At 36.5% G+C, this 24,319-nt stretch overlaps 1 protein-coding gene across 1 annotated transcript in view; it reads left to right on the forward strand.

Annotated features, from left to right (window-relative positions):
• MSH4 (mutS homolog 4) overlaps positions 1-24,319 on the forward strand; it is a 97,096-nt gene that overhangs the window by 12,691 nt on the left and 60,086 nt on the right. The window contains exons 5-8 of the mRNA XM_059376881.1: positions 1,899-2,014; positions 3,032-3,205; positions 8,772-8,944; positions 20,026-20,093. Of these exons, the coding sequence (XP_059232864.1) occupies positions 1,899-2,014; positions 3,032-3,205; positions 8,772-8,944; positions 20,026-20,093 (531 nt within the window). The remainder of the gene's footprint in view (positions 1-1,898; positions 2,015-3,031; positions 3,206-8,771; positions 8,945-20,025; positions 20,094-24,319) is intronic.

The following is a 24,319-nucleotide window of genomic DNA, read 5'->3' on the forward strand; positions in this document are numbered from 1 at the left end:
CTGTCTTTGATGTATTGCTAAAAATGACGCCTATTGTCAATCTGTTGTTTCTATGATACAGGTCTCTTTATCTGTTACCTCTTTTATTCATTACTTCAAACTTCTTTTCATTACCTTTATTTATGTATATTGTTTCAACTTTTGTTATTTTGCTCTGCTTAAGCATTTTAAATCTTGGGTTGTGACAGTAATTCAACTTAAAGTAGCTTAAGTTAAAAAAAAAAAAAAAAAAAAAAAGCAAGCAAGCAAGCAAACAAACGAAAAACCCAGAAATGTATTGGCTTATGTAACTGAGAAGCCAAATTGTTGGATAAATCTTACCTTACTCATTCCCACCACCATCTACCTTCTTCTTTTTTTTTTTTAATTGTAGATTATTTCTGTGAGGCTTAAGATAATTATGATGGCTACAGATTGATATGATATCTTATCCAATTCAGAGAAAAAATGTATTCTTCCTTCCAGTTTCCATATATAAATTCCAGGGAAGGACCCCAATTGGCCCTGCTTTGTTCATATTCCTACATGTTAGACAATCACTATTTCTCAGGGTAGAAGCACTATGATTGATTAATCCCTGGTCATTTGTTTTCTGTGGGACACAGGTCTGTAATCGACAGTTATGAAAACCACATGGAGTATAAAATAGATGAGTCCTTCAAAGGCAAAAATAGCATATATTCACTACACTTGAGATGTAGGGCAGTATGGCATAGTGCTTAAGAATAGAGGAGTCAGACTGAGACTGCTTATTTCACTTTAAGTGATCTTGTGCAAGTTAAGTTATTTAAGTTTTTTTCATTAGTAAAATAGGGACAATAATCTACCTCCTAGAGACTTGGTATTTTATATAATGTAATTAGCGAGATGACCTCATTGATAAGGTTACATTTGGGCAAAGTCCTAAAGAAAGTAAGAGACGGAGCCATAGAAGTATTTGGGTTAAAATATTATAAGCAGAAGGAAAAAACTAATATTATTAACATTATTCCCACACTTACAATAAAAAAAAAACCTTCATTAAAAGAGAAGCACTATGAAATGGAAGGGTTTTGTAGCCAGAGAAGTCTAAATTCAAGTCTCAACTCTGGCATGTATCAAATGTATGATGTTAGAAAATCTACTTGACTTTTTAGAATTTTACTTGTAAGAAAATTGTAGTTAAAACAAGACATATCTTGGAATTATTGTGAAGATTAACTGAGATAACTTAAACACTCTTGGTGCATAACAAATTCCCTAACTTCTCATGAGTTGTTTTTTGCTGTCTTACAGCTCTTTCATAGTTCATTGTTACTTTTTATTATTTTTCTTGTGTATTATTTTTATTCAGAGTAGGTAAACCTTTTATTCTATAACTTCATGCTTCATACTTCCCCCTACTTTTTAAAAAAAGTTTCATTATCTCCTTTTCTTCTAAATAAATTTACCTCATGTATATTGCATCTTATAGATTTGGTAGCTAGAATTGATGTTTTCTTCCTCTGCAGCTAATACATTATAAAGATCTGCTCTATCTCAATTATGACGGAATATGTAACACTAAATATAAAAGTTGGGTGGTGGTGGAGCTGGAGAATAAAATTAGTAGAAGACAGAGACTCTCGTGTTTATTTTTTATTATTGTACCTACCACATCCAATTAAATATCATGTGACTATGGTCTAATAAGAGCTATAGACTGCCATAATTCACTTAGCAAAACAGATAATCATTCTCTTTTTCTTAAATCATTAAGCAAATATTCTATTTAACTGGAAAATAATAAATAATAAAAAAGAAACTTTATACAATATAAAGCTACCTACATATGTACTTGCCTGCATGTGTTTAAGAAAGCAGTTTTGGGCAACTGCATGAAACTTAAAATTTATTTTGGAATTAAAACTTTTTTTCAGAATGTTAATTTTACTACTATCCAAAGGAAATATTTCAATGAAACAAAAGGACTAGAGTACATTGAACAGTTATGCGTAACAGAATTCAGCACTGTCCTAATGGAGGTTCAATCCAAGTAAGTTATCATTTAGGGAAAGTAATAAATCTATAGACTGACTTCCATGAGGGCAAGGTCTTTTGTCTGTTTTGTTCTCTGCTGTATCCCTAGAAAAGTACCTGGTTTATAATACACAGTCAGTAATTACTGAAATAGTAAAACAGCTAACTGAAATTTATATACAAGGTATATTTTGCTAACTTAATTTATATAGAAATTTTCCAAATTGGTCATAATCTATTGCTGTTGTGGTTGCTGCTCACTTTACTCAAGTAGCCAGGGTAACCTAGAAATGTGAGGCACAGAGCTGTAGTCCTGTTATTTCATACATGTGCTCCTAAGGGATTCAGCTAGGACAGGGAATGATATTTTCAAAAAGGATATATTTTTTAAGATTTTATTTATTTATTTGACAGAGAGAGAGAGAGAGTGAGCATAAGCAGGGGCAGCAGTGGGCAGATGGGGAGAGAGAAGCAGGCTCCTGACTGAGCAGGGAGCCCTGCATTGGGCTCCCTGCCAGGACCCTGAGATCATGACCTGAGCCAAAGGCTGATGCTTAACAGGCTGAGCTACCCAGGCACCCTAGAAAGGATATTTTTTAGAACATACTAAATAGATACTTTCTTTGAGTTAGGTTGTACTAGTGACTAAGCTCACCAAGATCCTAACATACTTTTCTATACATAGGAACCTCCTAACACTGTCAGACTTTTTCAACATTATTTGAATTCTTATAATGGTACATTGACACATACCACCACTGAATATTGTTTTCCAACATGTGATTTATTAGAGTCCTTAAGTGTCAGACTTCAGAAAATTGTCTGTTCTATGAACTTTTATGGTTTAGAGGTTATTTAGCAAGTTTTCAGAAGTAAAGAGCACTGAGTGTGCTTTTTCCCTTTGAATTTAAGCAATGCTATGCAAATATTTATAATTTTCCTAATAATGAGGTGAAATAAATGTTTTCTTTTATAGCAATACTTTTTATTTATTCCAAAGATTTATAGTGATGTTTCATTGGTCACCTTTCAGGTATTACTGCCTTGCAGCTGTTGCAGCTTTATTAAAATATGTTGAATTTATTCAAAATTCAGTTTATGCACCAAAATCACTGAAGATTTGTTTCCAGGGTAGTGAACAGACAGCCATGATAGATTCATCATCAGCCCAAAACCTTGAATTACTAATTAATAATCAAGACAGTAGGTAAGATCATCCAATTTTTTTCTTAAAAAATATATCAGTATATTTTATTATGTCCTATTTTTCTATGAATAGTTACTTTACATTTCTTTAAATTGTTTGATGTATAAATAATGAATAAACATACCTTTAATTATTGTGTCATTGTTGCTGAACTGCTTAGATGTTTCACAAAAGTCAAATTTTAAAAAGATATTTGTATGAAACAAGAAAAACAAACAGTACATTTCAAAATAGACAAAGACTTGAATGGACTTTTCTGCAAAGAAGATATACAAATGGCCAATAAGCACAGTCATTATGGAAATGCAAATCAAAACTACAATTAACTACTTCAAACTCATTAAGATGGTTATTATCAAGTAAATAGAAAATAACTATTGGCAAAGATATGGAGAAATTTGAACCCTGGTACATTTATCATGAGAATGTAAAATGGTACAGTCATTTTTGAAACAGAATGGTGACTCATCAAAGAAGTTAAACATAGAATTACCATATGATACATCATTCCACTTCTAGGTGTATATACTAAGAAGAAAGCAGAGACTCAAAGAGTTACTTGCATACAAGTGTTCATAGCAGCTTTATTCACAATAGCCAAAAGGTGGAAATAAACCAAATGTCCATCAATGAATGACTGACTAGATAAACAAAATCAGGTATATACATGATGTACAATGAATATCATTTAGCCTTAAAAATGAATGGAATTCCAGGGGCACCTGGGTGGCTCAGTCTGTTAAGTGACTGCCTTCAGCTCAGGTCCTGATTTCATGGTCCTGGTATTGAGCCCCCGTGTTGGGCTCCCTGCTCAGCAGGGAGTCTGCTTCTTCTCCTTCTGTTGTTCCCCCTGTTTGGGCTTTCTCTCTCAAATGAATAAATAAAATCTTAAAAAAAAAATGACTGAAATTCTGATAGATGCCACAAGATGTTTGAACCTTGAAAACATTGTACTAAGTGAAATAAACCAAACACAAAAGGAAAAATATTTTTTAATTCCACTTAGATATCTAGACTAGGCAAATTCATAGAGACAGTAGACAAAAATGATCAGGAACTTGGAATAGTAGGGAGTGAGTTGTTACCGTTTGATGGATTCAGAGTTTCTGCTTGGGATGACAAAAAAGTTCTGGAAATGGGCAGTGGCAGTGGTTGTACAATATTGTGGGTATATCTAACAGCACTGAATTATGTGCTTCAAATGATTAAAAAGGTAAAATTTATGTTATGTGTGTTTTACCACAATAAAAAGAAGATACTGTATCTAGATTACCACAAAATTAGAATAAGTATCTTTAAAAGCATCAAGTCCAGGAAATTTAAGGGGCTATGTAATTATTTGAGAAAGTAAGAATAGTTGAATCACTTGATCTATGCTATGACTAGATTGCTGGTTTTATTGGTTTCTTATTAACTTTAATTAGAGCACCAGGAATATTGATGGTAGGCATGAGAGATAAAGAGATAGGGAGAGGCGCGCACGCACACACACACACACACACACACACATGCATGCACACACACAATGTTTGTAGATTTCATAGTGGGTTACTTAAAGTAGAATTAACATGTTAATAGAAAATAATCAACATGGTGGTTGTCAGGCAGAAATGCATTAATAAGGGGTCAGTTTGGGACAAAGAATTAATGAGCTATGATTTTTCTCCTTGAGGAATTAGTCTAGAGGAGAAAACACAAAGACAGTATTATTAACGTGTACTAAGTATGGTGATAAAATTTGCATAACAATGATGGGATCATAGCAGAGAGAGGGTTAAGGGTAAAAAGGAAGTAATTAGGAAAGGCTTTCTAGAGGAGATAATACCTGAGGTAAGTTTTGAAATATAAAAGTTATCCAGATGGGGCGCCTGGGTGGCTCAGTGGGTTAAGCCGCTGCCTTCGGCTCAGGTCATGATCTCAGGGTCCTGGGATCGAGTCCCGCATCGGGCTCCCTGCTGAGCAGAGAGCCCGCTTCCCTCTCTCTCTCTCTCTGCCTGCCTCTCCATCTACTTGTGATTTCTCTCTGTCAAATAAATAAAAATAAAATATTAAAAAAAAAAAAAAGTTATCCAGATGAAGTAGAAAAGGTGAAAAGTCGTCTTAAAAGCATTATTTCCTTTCCTTTTTTTTTTTTTTTTTAAAGATTTTATTTATTCACTAGAGAGGGAGAGTGAGTGAGAAAGAGAGAGAGAGCACAAGCAGGAGCCCGGGGGTTGAGAGGTGAGGGGAGAGGCAGAGGGAGCAGCACACTCCTCACTGAGTGGGGAGCCCAAAATGGGGCTCCATCCAGGGATTCCGAGCTCATGACCTGAGCCAAAAGCAGAGGCTTAACCCACTGAGCCACTCATGCACCCCATGATTTTCATTATAACAGTATGATATGTGCAAGGAAACTAAAGCTATTTAGTATTATTGGTAAAGTGCAAGTTCAGAATAAGTAAGCTTGGAGTAAATAATCAGCTTCTGGTAATTAAATATAACATTAGACATCAATGAAAGGGATAAAGTGATTATGATTTTTAGTATTAAGAATATTGAAGGGAATAACAAGCATTTTAGAGAACTGAAACCTTAAGGTGCTCTGTGCAAATTTAGAGCCATAGCTGTTTCAATATCTCTGTTACTTTGTGTATTCTTATCTTGGCTTTACTTTCCATTATGTGGAATTGCCAGACATTATTTGCTGTTGCAAACTTAGAAACAAAAGCTGTCTGATTTTGTTAATCACTTATACTCTAATCATCAAGAGCAGTTTAAATCTGTCTAGGTGCTATTGATACTATTTTAGTATTATTACTGTATATAATGCTTTTAGTGATGCATCAGTATAGTGGCCTCAGTTTCTTTGCAGTTCCATTGAATGAGGATGGTCTAAAATTACAGCCTTAATTTATAGTTAATTGTGGCTTTATTCCTTTTCAGCTTAGTGAATAATATTCTTTTCTTCCTACTTAAAAAGAATTAAAATAATACTATCTGGAAAAATTACTCTTGTCATTTACTTTCTATGTTATAGTAACACAAGAGTAAGATAGAGAGTCAACAACTAAGGCTGGTAATTACCACAAAGTGTTTTATAACTGCCTCATTTCATAGTTCATCATTATTTATTATTATCATTATTAAACATTGCTTGAGTTCCTGCTATATATTACATGATAGGATATTTGACCTCTAAGAGTTCATATTATTGTTGAAAGTGAAAATTGAGAAGTCTTTCCACAGATTTGAACCAAAGAATATCAGGTTAAAAGATGGATATTCGACCTGCTGAACTATCTGGATAGCTCTAACATTCCGTAAACTTGTCACCTACCTGTTCAGAGCAGTTTCACCCTTTGATTTCTATAGCAAGTGGCAGGTTTGGGTATGCTGCTCACTTCCTTGGTTCCTGTAGATGTCCAGTTCTCAAAAAGTAAATGCCTGTGATGACCCCACCCCCACCCCGACCAGGCTTGATTGGAGTAGTTCTCTAAAAATTTGTTTAAATTGATATACCAGGGGCTCTTGGATGACTCAGTTGGTTAAGCAACTGCCTTCAGCTCAGGTCATGATCCTGGAGTCCTGGGATCGAGCCCCACATCGGGCTTCCTACTCAGCTGGGAGTCCACTTCTCCCTCTGACCTCTCCCATCTCATGCTCTCTCTCTGTCTCATTCTCTCTCTTTCTCAAATAAATAAATGAAATCTTAAAAAAAATTGATATACCAGGGTACCTGGCTGGCTCAGTTGGTAGAGCATATGACTCTTGGTTTCAAGGCTGTGAGTTTGAGCCCCCTAAAAGTTTACTTAAAAAAAATTGAAATACCAAAAATCTGCTAGTGTGATGACTAAGTTAAGAGTCATTCTTGTTTTCTACCCCCTCGCAACCCATTTCAGTCCACTAGTAAATCCCCTGACTCAACCTTTGGAATACATACCAATTCTGGATCACATCTTACCATTTCCAAGGCTACAACCCTAACCATTACCTCCATCATTTTAGCCTGGACTACTATAATAGCCCCTAACTTGTTTCTCTGCCTTCTTTTTACCCTCCTACACTTAGTCTTTTCTTGATCCAGTGGGCAGACTGTGATCCTTTTAAACTAGAAATCAGATGTTGGAACTCTGCAGCTGAAAATCTTCCAGTGGCTCCATTACATGTAGAATAGAGTCCAGACTCTTTACCATGCCCTACAAGAACTTCTGTGTCCAGGCCTTTATCAGCTTCTTCATCTTCCTCCATTTTCTTTCACTTGCAAAGTCCCACCGACCTTGATCTTCTGTTTGGTTCTAGATCCAAAAAGCCTTCCTGGGCTTAAATTACTGTTCTACTTGCCCCCCCTCTTTTAAAAAAAATTTTATTTATTTATTTGATAGAGAAATCACAAGTAGGCAAAGAGGCAGGCAGAGAGAGAGGGAAGCAGACTCCCTGTTGAGCAGAGAGCCCAATGCGGGGCTCAATCCCAGGACCCTGAGATCATGACCTGAGCTGAAGGCAGAGGCTTAATCCACTGAGCCGCCCAGGTGCCTCTATTTGGCCCCTTTTAACTACTAACTCTTTTCTTGTTATTTAATTATTAGGAAACCTTGGACGAGTTAGTTAATTTCTTTGCATTTCAGTTCCTTATAAAATGTGGTTAAATATAACATCAACTTCACACTGTGGTTATTAGAATTAAATAAATTAATAAATGTAAAGTGCCTGGAATATTGCCTGGCACATACTTAATGTTCGATATGTTACCTACTCTCAACATAGTTGCCAACATCATTTCCATCCCATCATCATCTTTGCATGGATATCTTTTGAATTCAACTACCAAATGTACATATAGGTCTCAATCAACGAGCTTAACTAAGGAAATCTCCTGGTCATTCTCTATGCAGTCCTGTTCTATTTGTTTAACACTTTCTGTACCTGAAATTATTTTCTTTCTCTTTGTTTGTAATTCTCTAACTTCTTCAATTAGAACAAAGTGACTATATTAAATATTTATTTTTTTCAGTGTGAAAGCTCTGCCCCTATAAAAGGTACATTACTGATATCTTGCTAATATTGATGGAATGCCATGGACTACAACATTTTATATTAGTCTGAATATTTTAGCTGAGCTATAAAAAAATCATTTAATACAAAACGATATTGTCTACCCTTTGTTAATTAAAGCATTGTCCATTGATAGCATACTTGGGAGCTTAATTGAAATATATATTCTTTGGCCTCATCTCAGACTTAGAGTTTCCTGTGTGATTTGTATGCACATTATAATGTTTGAGAATCACAAATGTAGATTAAAGGATTATTTAGAAAGATAAATGGTCGGGGTGCCTGGGTGACTCAGTGGGTTAAGCCTCTGCCTTCCGCTCAAGTTTTGATGTCAGGGTCCTAAGATGGAGGCCCACATGGGGCTCTCTGCTCAGCAGGGAGCCTGCTTCCCTCTCTCTCTCTCTGCCTGCCTCTCTGCCTACTTGTGTGATCTCTGTCAAATAAATAAATAAAATCTTTAAAAAAGTTAATTGGTAACTTCTTTGGACTTTATTTTTTATACTTGATGAAATTTTCCTTATTTGTGTTTTCAAAGGAATAATCACACACTCTTTGGTGTTCTAAATTATACTAAGACTCCTGGAGGAAGTAGAAGGCTTCGTTCTAATATATTAGAACCTCTAGTTGATATTGAAACCATTAACATGAGATTAGATTGTGTTCAAGAACTACTTCAGGATGAGGAACTCTTTTTTGGACTTCAGTCAGGTAAATGAATATCACCTAATTTTATGAATACAAATTATTAAAAAATGCATTGTCTTTTTATAAGAATACTAGTCATATTGGATTAAGTTCAGCCTAATAACATTATTTTAACTTGATTACATCTGCGAAGATCTAATTTCCAAAAAAGATCACGTTTAGATACCAGGACTTAGGACTTCAGAATATCTTTTTGGGGGACACAGCTCAACCCCTATAACATCAGGTAAGAGAATCGCCTTTGGCACCTGGCTATTTGTTCACTTGCATGGCAATACAACTCTCTTCTTAAATATGTAGGTAGAAGGACAGTAGATATGCACCACTCCTAGTTCAATTCCTGGTTCCTAGCAGTTTGATCTATCTTTCATACCTCTACTCTCCCAACCATTCCACCTGGTGTTCTGGTATATGAAAATCTACGAGGCATTGAGCAAGCTACAAAGAGGCCTTTTTTTTTTTTTTTAAAGTTTATTTTCTAGTAATCTCTACACTGAGCATGAGGCTCAAACTCACAACCCTGAAATCAAGAGTTGCATGCACCTCTGGAGGACTAAGCCAGCCAGGTGCCCCACAAAGAAGACATTTTTAACAGTACTCCTTTTCTTGTTCGCAACATCTTTTTGGCTGACCTATACCTGGCATTCCATGTAATACATAGTGCCTAAAATATGAAGTTATTTAATTATGTAATGTCAGTCAAACTCCAACAATAATCAGCTTTTTAAACTTTCTGTGACCAAATATGCAGTTGCCCTTCTCCTGCCTGTAGTTAATTGCTCCACCTATATTCTGGATACTGCCTTTGTACTCATTTGTCTCCTGTATCTTTAATATTTTTCCTCTCTTCCTCCTGTCTTTCCTATCTTTGTAAAACAAACAAACAAACAAACAAACTCACTGGACTTTACCTTCTCCAGCTACCACCTTATTTTTCTGCTCTCCCAATTCATAGGTAAACTTGTCAAAAGACAGATTTTCTGCAGTCACTATCTTCTTTTCACAATATTTCAGTGTACTATTTCTGTGCTCACTATGTGAGATTCCTCTAGTCATGGTTACTGTAGCAAATGTTATTGGTTCTTTGTCAAGATCCTCTTGTCTTTTTACCTTTCTGTGTACCCCTTTTCTTGCTCCGTGTGGCTTTTGCTTCTCCTGGCCCACACTTGGAGTCTCTTTGGAATCCTGCCCCCAGACTATTAGCATTTTGCTTTCAAGAAGCGTGTCAAAAGAGCCTTGCAGCCCTTAAATCCAGAATTCTTCTATAGGATCAGTTGAAGTACCTTCCATAGATCTTTGCCTGAAATTATACTTCTGCTTGACCTTTTTTTCCCTTCCCCATCCTTCTCTCTTCTCCCGATTTTTCTTGGAAGCAAGTTTTTTAAAAAAATTTAAATTTTAGTTAACATACAGTGCAATATTGATTTCAGAAGTAGAATTCAGTGATTCATCACTTACATACAATACCCAGTACTCATACCCATCACCTACCTAGACCATTCCCCGCCCCCCACCTCCCTCTATCAACCTTCAGTTTTTCTCTGTCATTAAGAATCTCTTGGGTGCCTGGGTGGGTCAGTCAGTTAAATGTCTTTCTTGGCTCAAGTCATGATCTCAGAGTCCCAGGATAGAGCCCTGGGTCATGCTCCCTGCTCATCACTCTTTGCTTCTTCCCCTCCCTCTGCTGCTCCCCTCCCCATGCCTATAAGCATGCTCTCTCTTTCTCCCTCTCTCTCTCAGATAAAAAAATAAATAAAATCTTAAAAAGAATCTCTTAGTATTGGTTTCCCTCCCTCTTTTCTCCCCTCTCCCATATGTTCATCTATTTTATTTCTTAAATTTGGAAACACATTCTTTTTTCCCCCTTTTTTTCACTTGAACTTATGACCCTGAGATCCAAGACCTGAGCTGACATTAAGAGTTGGACATTCGGGCGCCTGGGTGGCTCAGTGGGTTAAGCCGCTGCCTTCAGCTCAGGTCATGGTCCCAGGGTCCTGGGATCGAGTCCCATATCTGGCTCTCTGCTCAGCAGGGAGCCTGCTTCCCTCTCTCTCTCTCTCTGCCTGCCTCTCTGTCTACTTGTGATCTCTGTCTGTCAAATAAATAAAATCTTAAAAAAAAAAAAAAAGAGTTGGACATTCAACCAACTGATCCACCCAGATATCCCTGGAAGCACATTCTTGATAAATCAATTGCACATCAGTCCTCATGTCAAGATCTCCTTCTGAAGAACTCAGCCTAAGACAGTCACCTAAAGATTCATTGTTAAATTTAATGGACACATATTAGTTCTCTTATTTGAGCTCCAGCTTACATGATACTGCTAAATATCTCTTTTTATTGAATTACTGCCTTTCTTTGTTTTTGCAATTATACAGTCTCCTGATTTTCTTTCTACTTCTTTGGAGTTTCCTTCTTTTTTAGCTCTGAAACTCATTTTTAAAAAAAAGTTTATATAACAGGAAACAACAAATATTAGTGAGGGTGTGGAAAAAGGGGAACCATCTTACACTCTTAGTGAGAATGCAAGCTGGTACAGCCACTCTGGGAAAACAGTGTGGAGGTTCCTCAAAATGTTAACAATAGAGCTACCATATGACCCAACAAATGCATTACTAGGTATTTACCCCAAAGATACAGATGTAGTGAAAAGAAGGGACACATGCACCTCAGTGTTCACAGCAGCAGTGTCCACAATAGCCTAACTGTGGAAGGAGCCGAGATGTCCTTCAACAGATGAATGAATAAAGATGTGGTTCATATATACAATAGAACATTATTTAGCCATCAGAAAGGATGAATACTTACCATTTACGTTGAAATGGATGGAACTGGAGGATATTATCTCTAAGCAGAGAAAGACAATTATCATATGGTTTTATTCATATGTGGAACATGAAGAATAGCACAGAGGACCATAGGGGAAGGGAGGGAAAACTGAATGGGAAGAAATCAGAGAGGGAGACAAACCATGAAAAACTCTGGACTCTGGGAAACAAACTGAGGATTACAGAAGGGAGGGGGGTTGGAGGAATAGGGTAACAGGATGATGGGTATTAAAGAGGGCACGTGTTGTGATGAGCAGTGGGTGTTATACACAGCTAATGAACTGTTGAACACTACATCAAAAACTAATGAGGTACTATATGTTGGCTAATTGAACATAATAAAAAAAAAGTTTATGTTAATATCCAGTCAGAACCAACTGGTTATTTCCCTCAAACTGTTACCTATAGGGATTTCCAAATAGACCTCAGGACTGAATACTTACTGTCTTGGAACATCCTCAGAAAGCTCTATCATTGATCAGATAACAGAGTAAAAACATCGGAGTCCTTTCTTTCAAATGGAAAAGGGAAAGACTTTTGAGCCTTTTCATTTCCCTCTGCATCTTCTTTATAGATTTCTGTTCCTTTGCTTATTCCCTAAATGCTAAGCCTCTTCAAAGATTCGTCTTAGGTTGTTTTTTTACCCTGTGTATTCAAATATGACTTACCTTCCTGGCTTTATAATTATCACTCACATATTCATGACTTCCTAATCTGTATCTCATACCCACATATCTCTACAGACCTTTAGCCCCATCTGTCTTATTGCCTACTGAGCACTTGTTAGATGTTCCTCTAATATTTTAAATTCAGTGTACCCAAACAGTACTATCTTCCCTTCTGAGTCAGTCTTCCTGATTTCAGTGAAGGGCTCTACATCCAGCCTCTTTATCAAGCCACATACCTGGAAGTCATTTTTTTTTTTTTTAATTTTTTAAAAAAGTTTTATATATTTGACAGAGATAGCACAAGCAGGGGGAGTGGCAGGTGGAAGGAAAGGGAGAAGCAGGCTCCCAGATGAGCAGGGAGCCCAACTCAGAGTTCAATCCTAGGACCCTGAGATTATGACCTGAGCTAAAGGCAGGCACTAAACCAACTGAGCTACCCGCAACCCCCCCTGGAAGTCATTCTTAACACTTCTCTTACCTGAAATCAGTCATCAAATTCTGCAAAGTTCTTTCTGTATATCTTTTTTCCTCCATTTTATTTTATTTCTTTTCAGTGTTCCAGCATCTGTTATTTATGCACCACACCCAGTGCTCCATGCAATACATGCCCTCTTTAATACCCACCACCAGGCTCACCCAACCCACCACCCTCCTCCCCTCCAAAATCCTCAGTTTGTTTCTCAGAGTCCACAGTCTCTCATGGTTTGTCTCCCCCTCCAATTTCCCCCAACTCACTTCTCTGTTCCATCTCCCAATGTCCTCCATGTTATTCCTTATGTTCCACAAGTAAGTGAGATTATATGTATATCTCTTTGAATGCATTGCTTTTATCCCCAGTGCTGCTGGGCTGGGAAAAATTTATCTATGTATTGAATTATTGCAACAACTTCCTATTTGATCTCCCTCCTCCAATCTTTCTTTTTATGGTGTCTTCTCTGTACTGCAGCCTGAATGATCTTTTGAAAATATAATCCTGAGAATATCACTCTGTATTTATTTCTTATTGTTAACATAACAAATTACCAAAAATTTAGTGGTTTAAAACACCATGAATTTATTATCTTAAGTTCTGGATGTCAGAAATCAGTTTTATTGGGAAAAATCAGTATGTTAGCAGTCTACATTCCTTCTGGAGGCTCTATGGACAAATCTATTTCTTGCCTTTTCCAGTTTCTAGAGTCTGTGCAGATCAGTAGATGGCTCATGGGCCTTTTGCCATCTTCAAAGCCAGCAGCATAGTATCTTTTCTACTTTCTGACCTCTGCTTTTATCCTTGTATCCTCTCTTTGTCACTGATCCTCCTACAACTCTCTTCGAAGGACTCTTGTGATTACTTAGGGAACCAAAAATAATCCAGATTAATCTCTCCATTTCAAGATGCTTAACTTAACTCCATCTTCAAAGTTTCTTTTATCAGGTAACGTATTTGCACATTCCAGGAATTAGGACGTAGATGACTTTGGGGGCTACCACATACACACTTGCATAAAATTCTTCAATCTCTTCTCACTTCTTTTAGGATAAAATCCAGACTCTTCTATATGACTCTTTCCTTGTCATCTTTCACAGCATGTCTTGCTACTCCTCACTTTCCATTCTGCCTTTTAATAGAATTAAACTTCTTTCAGGTACTTGAGCAGATTCTCTCATGTTTTTTAGTCTTTGTAGTCTGTACATTTGCCTAGACTCTTTCTTCTTCCTTCCCTGTGACGCCTTCTCCCAAGCACTCCTTAACTAACGACAGTTCATCCTTTACCATTCCAGCTTAGATGTCACTCATGTGACATTTCTGACTCCCTAGGTTTGTGTTAGGTACCTTTTCTACATGCTTCCTGGAGTGCCTTGTTATGCCACTTATCTTACTGGATTGTAAGTGCATGCTTTGTTGGAGGATTCCTGTACTAGGCTAGGATATAACGGGTATTCCTATTTGTTAAACTATTGATTTGTTGTTGAACCTCTTGAAAATTGTATTTTATTGTTCCCAGGGTTATGTTTTAAAGGGTGTGATATTAATGAAAAACTTGAGTTTTCTTTGAAACTTTAATTTTGATATATTTTATAATTTCTTTTAACTGACAGTTTTAAATTTGCATCTACAAATGTTAAAACACTTCTATGTTTTCTATATCTTGACAGTTTATAATTTATCTCAACATGTAATGAAGTAGGGGAACAGGAACAGAGCAAGGTGGGAACGTAATTTTTATAACTTATTAAAATAGGAGAATCCGAATCTCATTAAAACAACAACCTATGAGTTTAGTAGTTTGGGGGTGGAGTCTTTTGGGTTTTCCATATAAAGAATCATGTCATCTGCGAAGAGAGAGAGTTTGACTTCTTCATTACCTATTAGGATACCTTTTATTTCTCTTTGTTGTCTGATTGCTGTTGCTGGGACTTCTAATACTATGTTGAACAAGAGTGGTGAGAGTGGGCAACCTTGTCGTGTTCCTGATCTCAACGGGAAGGATGCAAGCTTTTCCCCATCATTTGAGGATGATATTTGCTGTGGGTCTTTCATAGATAGATTTTATGAAGTTCAGGAATGTTCCCTTTATCCCTATACTTTGAAGCATTTTAATCAGGAACGGATGCTGGATTTTGTCAAATGCTTTTTCTGCATTAATTGAGAGGACCATGTGGTTCTTCTCTCTTCTCTTATTAATTTGTTCTATCACACTGATTGATTTGCAAATGTTGAAACTTGTAGCCCAGGGATGAATCCCACCTGGTCAGGGTGGATAATCTTTTTAATGTGCTGTTGGATCCTGTTTGCTAGGATCTTGTTGAGAATCTTAGCATCCATATTCATCAGTGATATTGGTCTGAAATTCTCCTTTTTGGTAGGGTCTTTGCCTGGTTTGGGGATCAGGGTAATGCTGGGTTCATAGAAAGAGTCAGGAAGTTTTCCTTCTGCTTCAATTTTTTGAAACAGCTTCAGGAGAATAGGTGTTATTTCTTCTTTGAAAATTTGGTAGAATTCCCCAGGGAATCCATCAGGTCCTGGGCTCTTCTTTTTTGGGAGGTTTTTGATCACAGCTTCAATCTCGTTACTAGATATTGGTCTATTCAGGTTGTCAGTTTCTTCCTGGTTCAATTTTGGGAGTTTATAGTTTTCCAGGAATGCATCCATTTCATCTAGGTTGCTTAGCTTATTGGCATATAATTGTTGATAATAACTTCTGATGATCGTTTCTACTTCCTTGGTGTTCGTTGTGATCTCTCCCTTTTCATTCATAATTTTATGTATTTGAGCTTTCTCTCTTTTCTTTTGGATTAGTGTCACCAATGGTTTATCGAGCTTATTGATTCATTAAAAAAACCAGCTTCTAGTTTCATTGATACGTTCTGCTGGTTTCTACCTCATTGATCTCAGCTCTAATCTTGATTATTTCCCTTCTTATGTGTGGAGTTGGTTTGATACAATAATTCAGCAAGGTGGCAGGATACAAAGTCAATGTACAGAAATCAATAGCTTTCTTATACACTAATAATGAAAATACAGAAAGGGAAATTAGAGAATCGATGATTTGAGAATCGATTCCATTTACTATAGCACCAAGAACCATAAGATACCTGGGAATAAACCTAACCAAAGAGATAAATGATCTGTACTCAAGGAACTACAGAACACTCATGAAAGAAATTGAAGAAGACACAAAAAGATGGAAGACCATTCCATGCTCTTGGATAGGAAGAATAAACATTGTTAAAATGTCTATACTGCCTAGAGCAATCTATACTTTTAAGCTATTCTGATCAAAATTCCACCGGTATTCTTCAAAGAGCTGGAGCAAATAATCCTAAAATTTGTATGGAATCAGAAGAGACCCCGAATCGCTAAGGAAATGTTGAAAAACAAAAATAAAATGGGGCCATCACGTTACCTGATTTCAAGCTTTACTACAAAGCTGTGATCACCAAGACAGCATGGTACTGGCATAAAAACAGACACATAGACCAGTGGAACAGAGTAGAGAGCCCAGATATGGACCCTCAACTCTATGGTCAAATAATCTTCGACAAAACAGGAAAAAATATACAGTGGAAAAAAGACGGTCTCTTCAATAAATGGTGCTGGGAAAACTGGGCAGCTATATGTAGAAGAATGAAACTCGACCATTCTCTTACACTGTACACAAAGATAAACTCAAAATGGATAAAAGACCTCAATGTGAGACAGGAATCCATCAGAATCCTAGAGGAGAACATAGGCAGTAATCTCTTCGATATCAGCCACAGCAACTTCTTTCAAGATATGTCTCCAAAGGCAAAGGAAACAAAAGCGAAGATGAACTTTTGGGACGTCATCAAAATCAAAAGCTTCTGCACAGCAAAGGAAACAGTCAGGAAAACAAAGAGGCAACCCACGGAATGGGAGAAGATATTTGCAAATGACAGTACAGACAAAAGGTTGATATCCAGGATCTATAATGAACTCCTCAAACTCAACACACACAAAACAGACAATCATATCAAAAAATGGGCAGAAGATATGGACAGACACTTCTCCGATGAAGACATACAAATGGCTATCAGACACAGGAAAAAATGTTCATCATCACTAGCCATCAGGGAGATTCAAATTAAAACCACATTGAGATATCACCTTACACCAGTTAGAATGGCCCAAATTAGCAAGACAGGAAACAACATGTGTTGGAGGGGATGTGGAGAAAGAGGAACCCTCTTCCACTGTTGGTGGGAAGGCAAGTTGGTGCAGCCTTTTTGGAGAACAGTGTGGAGATTCCTCAAGAAATTAAAAATAGAACTTCCCTATGACCCTGCCATTGCAGTCCTGGGTATTTACCCCAAAGATACAGATGTCGTGAAAAGAAGGGCCATCTGTACCCCAATGTTTATAGCAGCAATGGCCACGGTCGCCAAACTGTGGGAAGAACCCAGATGCCCTTCAACGGATGAATGGATAAGGAAGATGTGGTCCATATACACTATGGAGTATTATGCCTCCATCAGAAAGGACAAATACCCAACTTTTGTAGCAACATGGACGGGACTAGAAGAGATTATGCTGAGTGAATAAGTCAAGCAGAGAGAGTCAATTTTCATATGGTTTCACTTATTTGTGGAGCGTAACAAATAGCATGGAGGACATGGGGAGATAGAGAAGAGAAGGGAGTTGGGGGAAATTGGAAGGGGAGGAGAACCATGAGAGACTATGTACTCTGGAAAACAATCTGAGGTTTTGAAGGGGCGGGGGGTGGGAGGTTGGGGTATCTGGTGGTGGGTATTAGAGAGGGCATGGATTGCATGGAGCACTGGGTGTGATGCAAAAATAATGAATACTGTTATGCTGAAAATAAAAAATAAATTAAAAAAACAAACAAGAAAAACAACCTAGGGGCACCTGGGTGGGTCAGTCAGTTTAAGTGTCTGTCTCTTAGTTTTGTCTCAGGTCATGATCTCATGGGTTGTGAGATGGAGCCCCATGTTGGGCTTGATGCTAGCGGGGAGTCTGCTTCTCTCTCTCACCCTCTCCCTCTGCCTTTCCCCCTGCTTCTATGCATTCTGTCTCTCTGGAATAAATAAATCTTTAACAACAACAACAAAAACCCCTCAACTACCTAGTACTGACTTTATGGTAGGCATCCTATAGGTATTAGTGACAGAAAGATGAGGAAGATAAAGCTATAAGCTTCAGTCCTCAAGGATCTTACAGTCGTGATAGAGAACAGAATTCTAAATAAATAATTATGATACAGTGCTACCAATGCAATAATAATTGAGTATTTTATGGGAACACAAAGAAGTGAACTGGGAATAAGGCAGAATACAGGATCCATAAATAATATTTCAGTTCTTTTTTTTTAATATTTATTTATTATTTATGTAATCTCTACACTCAATGTGGGGTTTGAACTTGTGACCCCAAGATCAAAGAGTACGTGCTCTCCGGACTGAGCCAGCTGTGTGCCCTGATAATATTTCAGTTCTATATTAGGGAATGGGTAGGATTTTGACAATAGGAGAATCCTAGAAATAGTATTCAAAACAAAGGCCTGCCTGTGCAAGGTATGCTGATGCATATAGGACAACAACAATGTTTTTTTGGATGTAGTGGCTGGGATAAATATCTTGATATGGTGCCATTGGCTGTGATCTTGAGCAGTCATTACTTTCTAGGAACATTTTTTTTCTGGGAAGGTGGGGGAAGATAGACTTAATATAAGCTTCTGCCATTGTACTTAATATTGATATGAAAGAGCTTGTTGTATTCAAGTCATGGCCAGTAGTTTCTTATGACTTGAAGCCTGGCAGAAAATGAGGATTGGGGCTAGCTTGCAAAAGGCTTTTATATAATGGTAAGAAATTTGGGAATTTATCCTGTATGGAATAGGGAGCTGATGATATTAAATCAGGAGAAAAATATGATCAAATCCTTATTTTAGAAACATTATTCTGGTTGTTATGATAGACTTAGGGAAGTGAAGAAGAACAGACCAAAAAAGAGAGAGGCCAATCTATACGAGGGCTTAAGAGAGTCTGGTTAGTGGAATCACATGTAAAATGTCATAATAGTATTATGTCCTACTGAACAGTATAATATTAGTATACTCAGTCTATTTACTGTGATTTTTTAAACATTCTTTTAACATAGCTAATTACTGTAGAAGCAGCAACTTAGAAAAGGACAAAATTCTAGAGGTAGGCAAACTGAAAAATACCACAAGGTACTTTGCATTTGAACAGGAAGAAAGTGACATAAAATTTTTGTCTTTTTGGATTTTTTAAGAGTAACAGGTTGAAAAACAAAAAACAAACAAACAAAAAATGTAGGTGATTGGATCCATTTTGTGAAGTATCAGTTAAGTCTATACAAAACTGAGGTCATACATTTCAGTGATGATAATAGTAATGAGTTATTAAGAGAAAATTAGTAAAGCTTACTGTGTTTTAAGTATGAGGAAATGAGTTCATCCTTAAAAGTTCTGTTAAATGGCAAGATTAGAAAAAAGTGTAGATATTTAAAAGGGGTGGATTACAGTTATCTATGAATTTGTTTTTTAGAGAATACTTTAAGCTAGAAAATGAGTTGAGAAGAACAATAGAACAGTTTTGAGCTCTAGTGTGTGCCAGGTACTTTACACATATTATCCAACTTATTCCTCACAACAACCCTGGGAGGTAGATGTTACTATCTACATTTCAAAAATGAACACAGCCAAAGTTCAGAGAAGATAGGTAAATTCTGTAGGTTACATGGTTAGTGGTTGAACTGGGTTTTTAAACTAATCTTAAGTATCATGAAGAAAAGTTACAAATCAAAAACGTGGGAAGAAAATTATAATAACATCTAAAGGCCAGACAAGTATAGTTTTTAGAAGGAAAGGATGATCAATAGTGTCAGATATTTGAAGACAGCTTATAACTAATAAAATTAAGGAAAGGCCATTATAATTTATTGTTTTATTCCTGACATATGTAAGATAGATAAAGACTATTAAAACGGATAAAAGTTTGTAGGTAGAACTGTTCTGTTTTTATTTGAGGATAATATTTTACATAGTTTATATTTTGAACTGTAACACAATGTTTAAATGCACATGTTTTTTATTTGTTTCAGTTATATCAAGATTTCTTGATACAGAGCAACTTCTTTCTGTTTTAGTCCAAATTCCAAAGCAGGACACAGTATGTATATATGTATTATGTTATTATAATTTATATGATATAATTTGTCTTAATTTGATATAACATTTGGAATATATAAAAATATTTTGGAAGAGTATTTCATTATTAATATCTGGAGCATTTTTATGCCTTTTAAAGGAAATTTTTTTTCCTGAATTTCCTATTCTTCCTAGGGGGGAAAAAAAAGTTTCCTAGTTGAGGAATTAGCATATTTTCATTAATCAAATATTTACTTAAAAAGTATGTAATCTTTTTAAAACTTAGACTATAGTATTTGCTTCATAAATAAATAGATAAAAATTATGTTAAATCCAAAGATTATGGGTGCTTCTTAAAGTGAATATTATGTGAAGTTAGATTAGTCTTCAAATATGGTTAAACTTTAAGATGAAACAATGTCTTTGGATATTTTTCAAAATTAAATAGTGGTTATGGGCACATCCTATGAAGAAAGTGATAGGTGGTTTTCATTCTTCTCTTTAAGGTGAATTGAAAAATATTTACTTTAATGAAATACATGCATATTTTTGCTCATATGCTAAAAAGGAAAAGAGTTTTATACATAAGTAGAGTTTGATTTGAAATTTGTTTACTCTGGAAATCCATTGGAATCTAACTTATCTGTTTCAGAAGTGTTTCCTTATCGTAGAGATAACACTCTTGAAGTTCATTTATAATAAAAACACCATCCAATGGATGGAAAAGCTTTGGCTGTTGGATAGGCATAGAACTAGAAGTTTTCTTAAATAATTGAAATACCTTATATACCTGTACGAAGTAGCAAAAATGTACATGTAAGAAGTGTGTGTGTGTGTATACACAATTCAATATATATATGTAAGAAGAAGCCAAAAACAACTGATGTCTGGAACAAAATTAGTTATGTTTGTATCATGAGTTTCAAAGTATTCTCTCCTCTTTAACTTCCTACTACAGTTTGTGTGGAACTGGTATTATTTTTACCTTAAATGTTTGGTAAAATTCACAAATGAAGCCATTACAACTTGAGATTTTCTTTCTAGGAAGGTTTTTGACTATAAATTCAATTTATTAACAGATATGATACTATTCAGATTACCTGTTTCTTGTTGAATGAGCTTTAGTTTGGTAGGTGTCTTTCAAAGAATTTGTCACTTCACCCAACTTGTGGGATTTATTGACATTACATTTTTCTTAATGATCTCTTTACTATCCTTTTATATTTGTACAGTCTGCAGTGATATACTTCTCTTATTCTTGATGTTGGTAATTGAATGTTCTCTCTTTTTTTTTCTTAGTCATTCTGGCTAGAGGTTATCAATTTTTTTGGTGTTTTCAAGAGACCAATTTTTGAGGGGTGCCTGGGTGGTTCAGTGGGTTAAGCCTCTGCCTTAAGCTCGGGTCATGAACTCAGGATCCTGAGTTCGAGCCCATCAGGCTCTCTGCTCAGCGGAGAGCCTGCTTCCTCCTCCTCTCTCTCTTCCTGCCTCTCTGCCTACTTGTGATCTCCCTCTCTCTCTGTCAAATAGATAAATAAGATCTTTAAAAAAACAAAAAAAAGAGGGGTGCCTGGGTGGCTAAGTGGGTTAAAGCCTCTGCTTTCGGCTCAGGTCATGATCCCAGTATCCTGGGATCGAGCCCTGGGATCAAGCCCCATATCGGGTTCTCTGCTCCGCTGTGAGCCTGCTTCCTCCTCTCTCTCTGCCTGCCTTTCTGCCTACTTGTGATCTCTGTCTGTCCAATAAATTAAAAAAAAAAAAGAAAGAAAAAATATTTAAAAAAAAGAAAAAAAGAAACCAATTTTTGATTTAATTGATTTTTGTCTTTTTTCCTTTTTCTCCATTTCATGGATTTCTGCTTTTATCAGTCTTTTTTTTTTTTTGAGCTAGTATTTATTTGTTTGCTTGTTTTCTTCCAAGTTTTTATTTCAATTCCAGTTGTTAATGTACAGTGTAATATTAGTTTCAGATGTGCAATCTAATGATTTAGCACTTCTATTCAACACCTGGTGCTCATCACAAGTGCATTCCTTAATCCCCATCACCATTTAACCCATCCCCCATCAACCTCCCCTACAGTAATCCTCAGTAATCCTCAGTTCTCTATAGTTAAGAGTCTGTTTTATGCTGTTTTATGGTTTATTTTTCTTTCTCTTTTTCTGTCTTCTGCTTACTCTGTGCTCAATTTTCTCTTCTTTCTCAGGGTTCTGAAGGTAGAAGCTGAGATGGTCAATTTGAGACCTTTTTTCTTTCCTAATATGGTTATTTAGTGTGATAAATTTCCCTCTGAGTAATGCTTTAGCTATATTTCACAATTTTTTTTTTTTTTTTTTTTTAAGAGAGCCAGGCAGAGAGAGAGGGGGAAGCAAGCTTATTGCTGAGCAGTGCACCTGATTCGGGTCTCGATCTTAGGACCTGGAGATGATGACCTGAGCTGAAGGCAGAGGCTTAACCCACTGAGCCACCCAGGTGCCCCTATATTTCACAATTTTTAAAAAAAGATTTTATTTATTTGAGAGGGACTGAGAAAGTGAAAGAGAGCACAAACAGGGGGAGAGGAAGAAGCAGACTCCCTACTGAGCAGGGAGTTTGATGTGGGACTATCCCAGAACCCTGGGATCATGACCTGATCTTCACCTTGAGGTGAAGGCAGACGCTTAACTGACAGAGCCACCCAGGTGCCCCTATATTTCACAGTTTTTGATATGTTGTGTTTTTTATTAAAAAAAGTTAAAATACCTTCTAATTTCCTTTTTAATTTCTTCTTTGACATGGGTTATTTAGAAGTGTGTTATTTAGTCTCCAATATTTGGAAATTTTCCAGATGTAATTCTGTTACAGATCTCTAATTTAATTCCATTTTGGTCAAGGATGTATGTTAGTCTGATATGGATCCTTTGCAGTCTATTGACTCTTGTTTTTATGGCCCAGAATATGATCCTTCTTGGAAATATTCCATGTATGCTTGACAACAATGTATACTTTACTGTTTTTGGGTGGAGTTTTCCGTGAATGTCAGTCAGTTCAAGTTGATTGAAATATTGAGTCCTTTTAGTTCCTTTAAGATTTATTTATTTGTTTAATTTTTTTAAAAAGATTTGTTTATTTAGTTTAGAGAGGGAAGTAGAGAAGAGAGTGCATGAGTTGGAAAGGGAGAGAAGCAGACTCCCTACTGAGCACAGAGCCCTATGAGGGACTCAATCCCACGACCCCAAGACCATGACCTGAGCTGAAAATCAAGAGTTGTTCACTTAACCAACTGAGCCATCCAGGAGCTCATCTATTTATTTTAGAGAGAGACAGTAAGAGAGTATGAATGGGGGGAGGGGCAGAAGGACAGTGAGAGAGAAGCTCAAGCAGACTTCCTGCTGAGCTCAGAACCCACTGTGGGGCTCAATTTGATGACCCTGAAATCATGACTTAGAGCCAAAATCAAGTCAGACATTTAACTGACTGAGCCATCCGGTCTCCCCTCTTTAAGTCTTCTATATTTTTATTGTATTTTTTGTCTATTTGTTCTATTAGTTATTGAAGGAGGTTGCTGACAACTCCAGCTATAAATGTGGATGTGTCTATTTCTCTTAGAAGTTCTTTTTTGTTTTGTTTTGTTTTTTTAGTGGACACTCTGTATGTACTATTAATTTGCTTACATAAAGTTCAAAACCATTTCCTCCTCTGTCATTCATAATTTTTCTTTTTCAAGTTTTATTTAAATTCCAGTTAGTTAGCTTAGTCATTAAACATCTGCCTTCAGCTCTGGTCATGATCCCAGGGTTTTGGGATGGAGCCACACATCGGGCTCCCTGCTCAGCCGGGAGCCTGCTTCTCCCTCTCCCACTCCCCCTGCTTGTGTTCCCTCTCTCGCTGTGTCCCTCTCTGTCAAATTAAAAAAAAAATACCAAATAAAAAATAAATAAATTCCACTTAGCATACAGTGCAATTTTGTTTCAGGTGTAGAATTTAATGATCCATCGTTTACATACAATACCTAGTGCTTATCACAAGTGCCTTCCCTAATAACCACCACCCATTTAACTCATCCCCCTGCCCACCTCCCCTCCAATAACTCTAAACTTGTTCTCTATAGTTAAGAGTCTGTTTTATGGTTTGCCTCTTTTTTTTCACCCTCTAGGTTCATCTGTTTTGTTACATTTCACATAAGACTAAAATCATATGGAATTTGTCTTTCTCTGACTGTTTCACATAGCATAATACTCTCTAGCTCCAACTACGTTATTGAAAATGGCA

The sequence above is a fragment of the Mustela nigripes genome, chromosome 14 (assembly GCF_022355385.1).
Source record: "Mustela nigripes isolate SB6536 chromosome 14, MUSNIG.SB6536, whole genome shotgun sequence".
NCBI lineage: Eukaryota > Metazoa > Chordata > Mammalia > Carnivora > Mustelidae > Mustela > Mustela nigripes.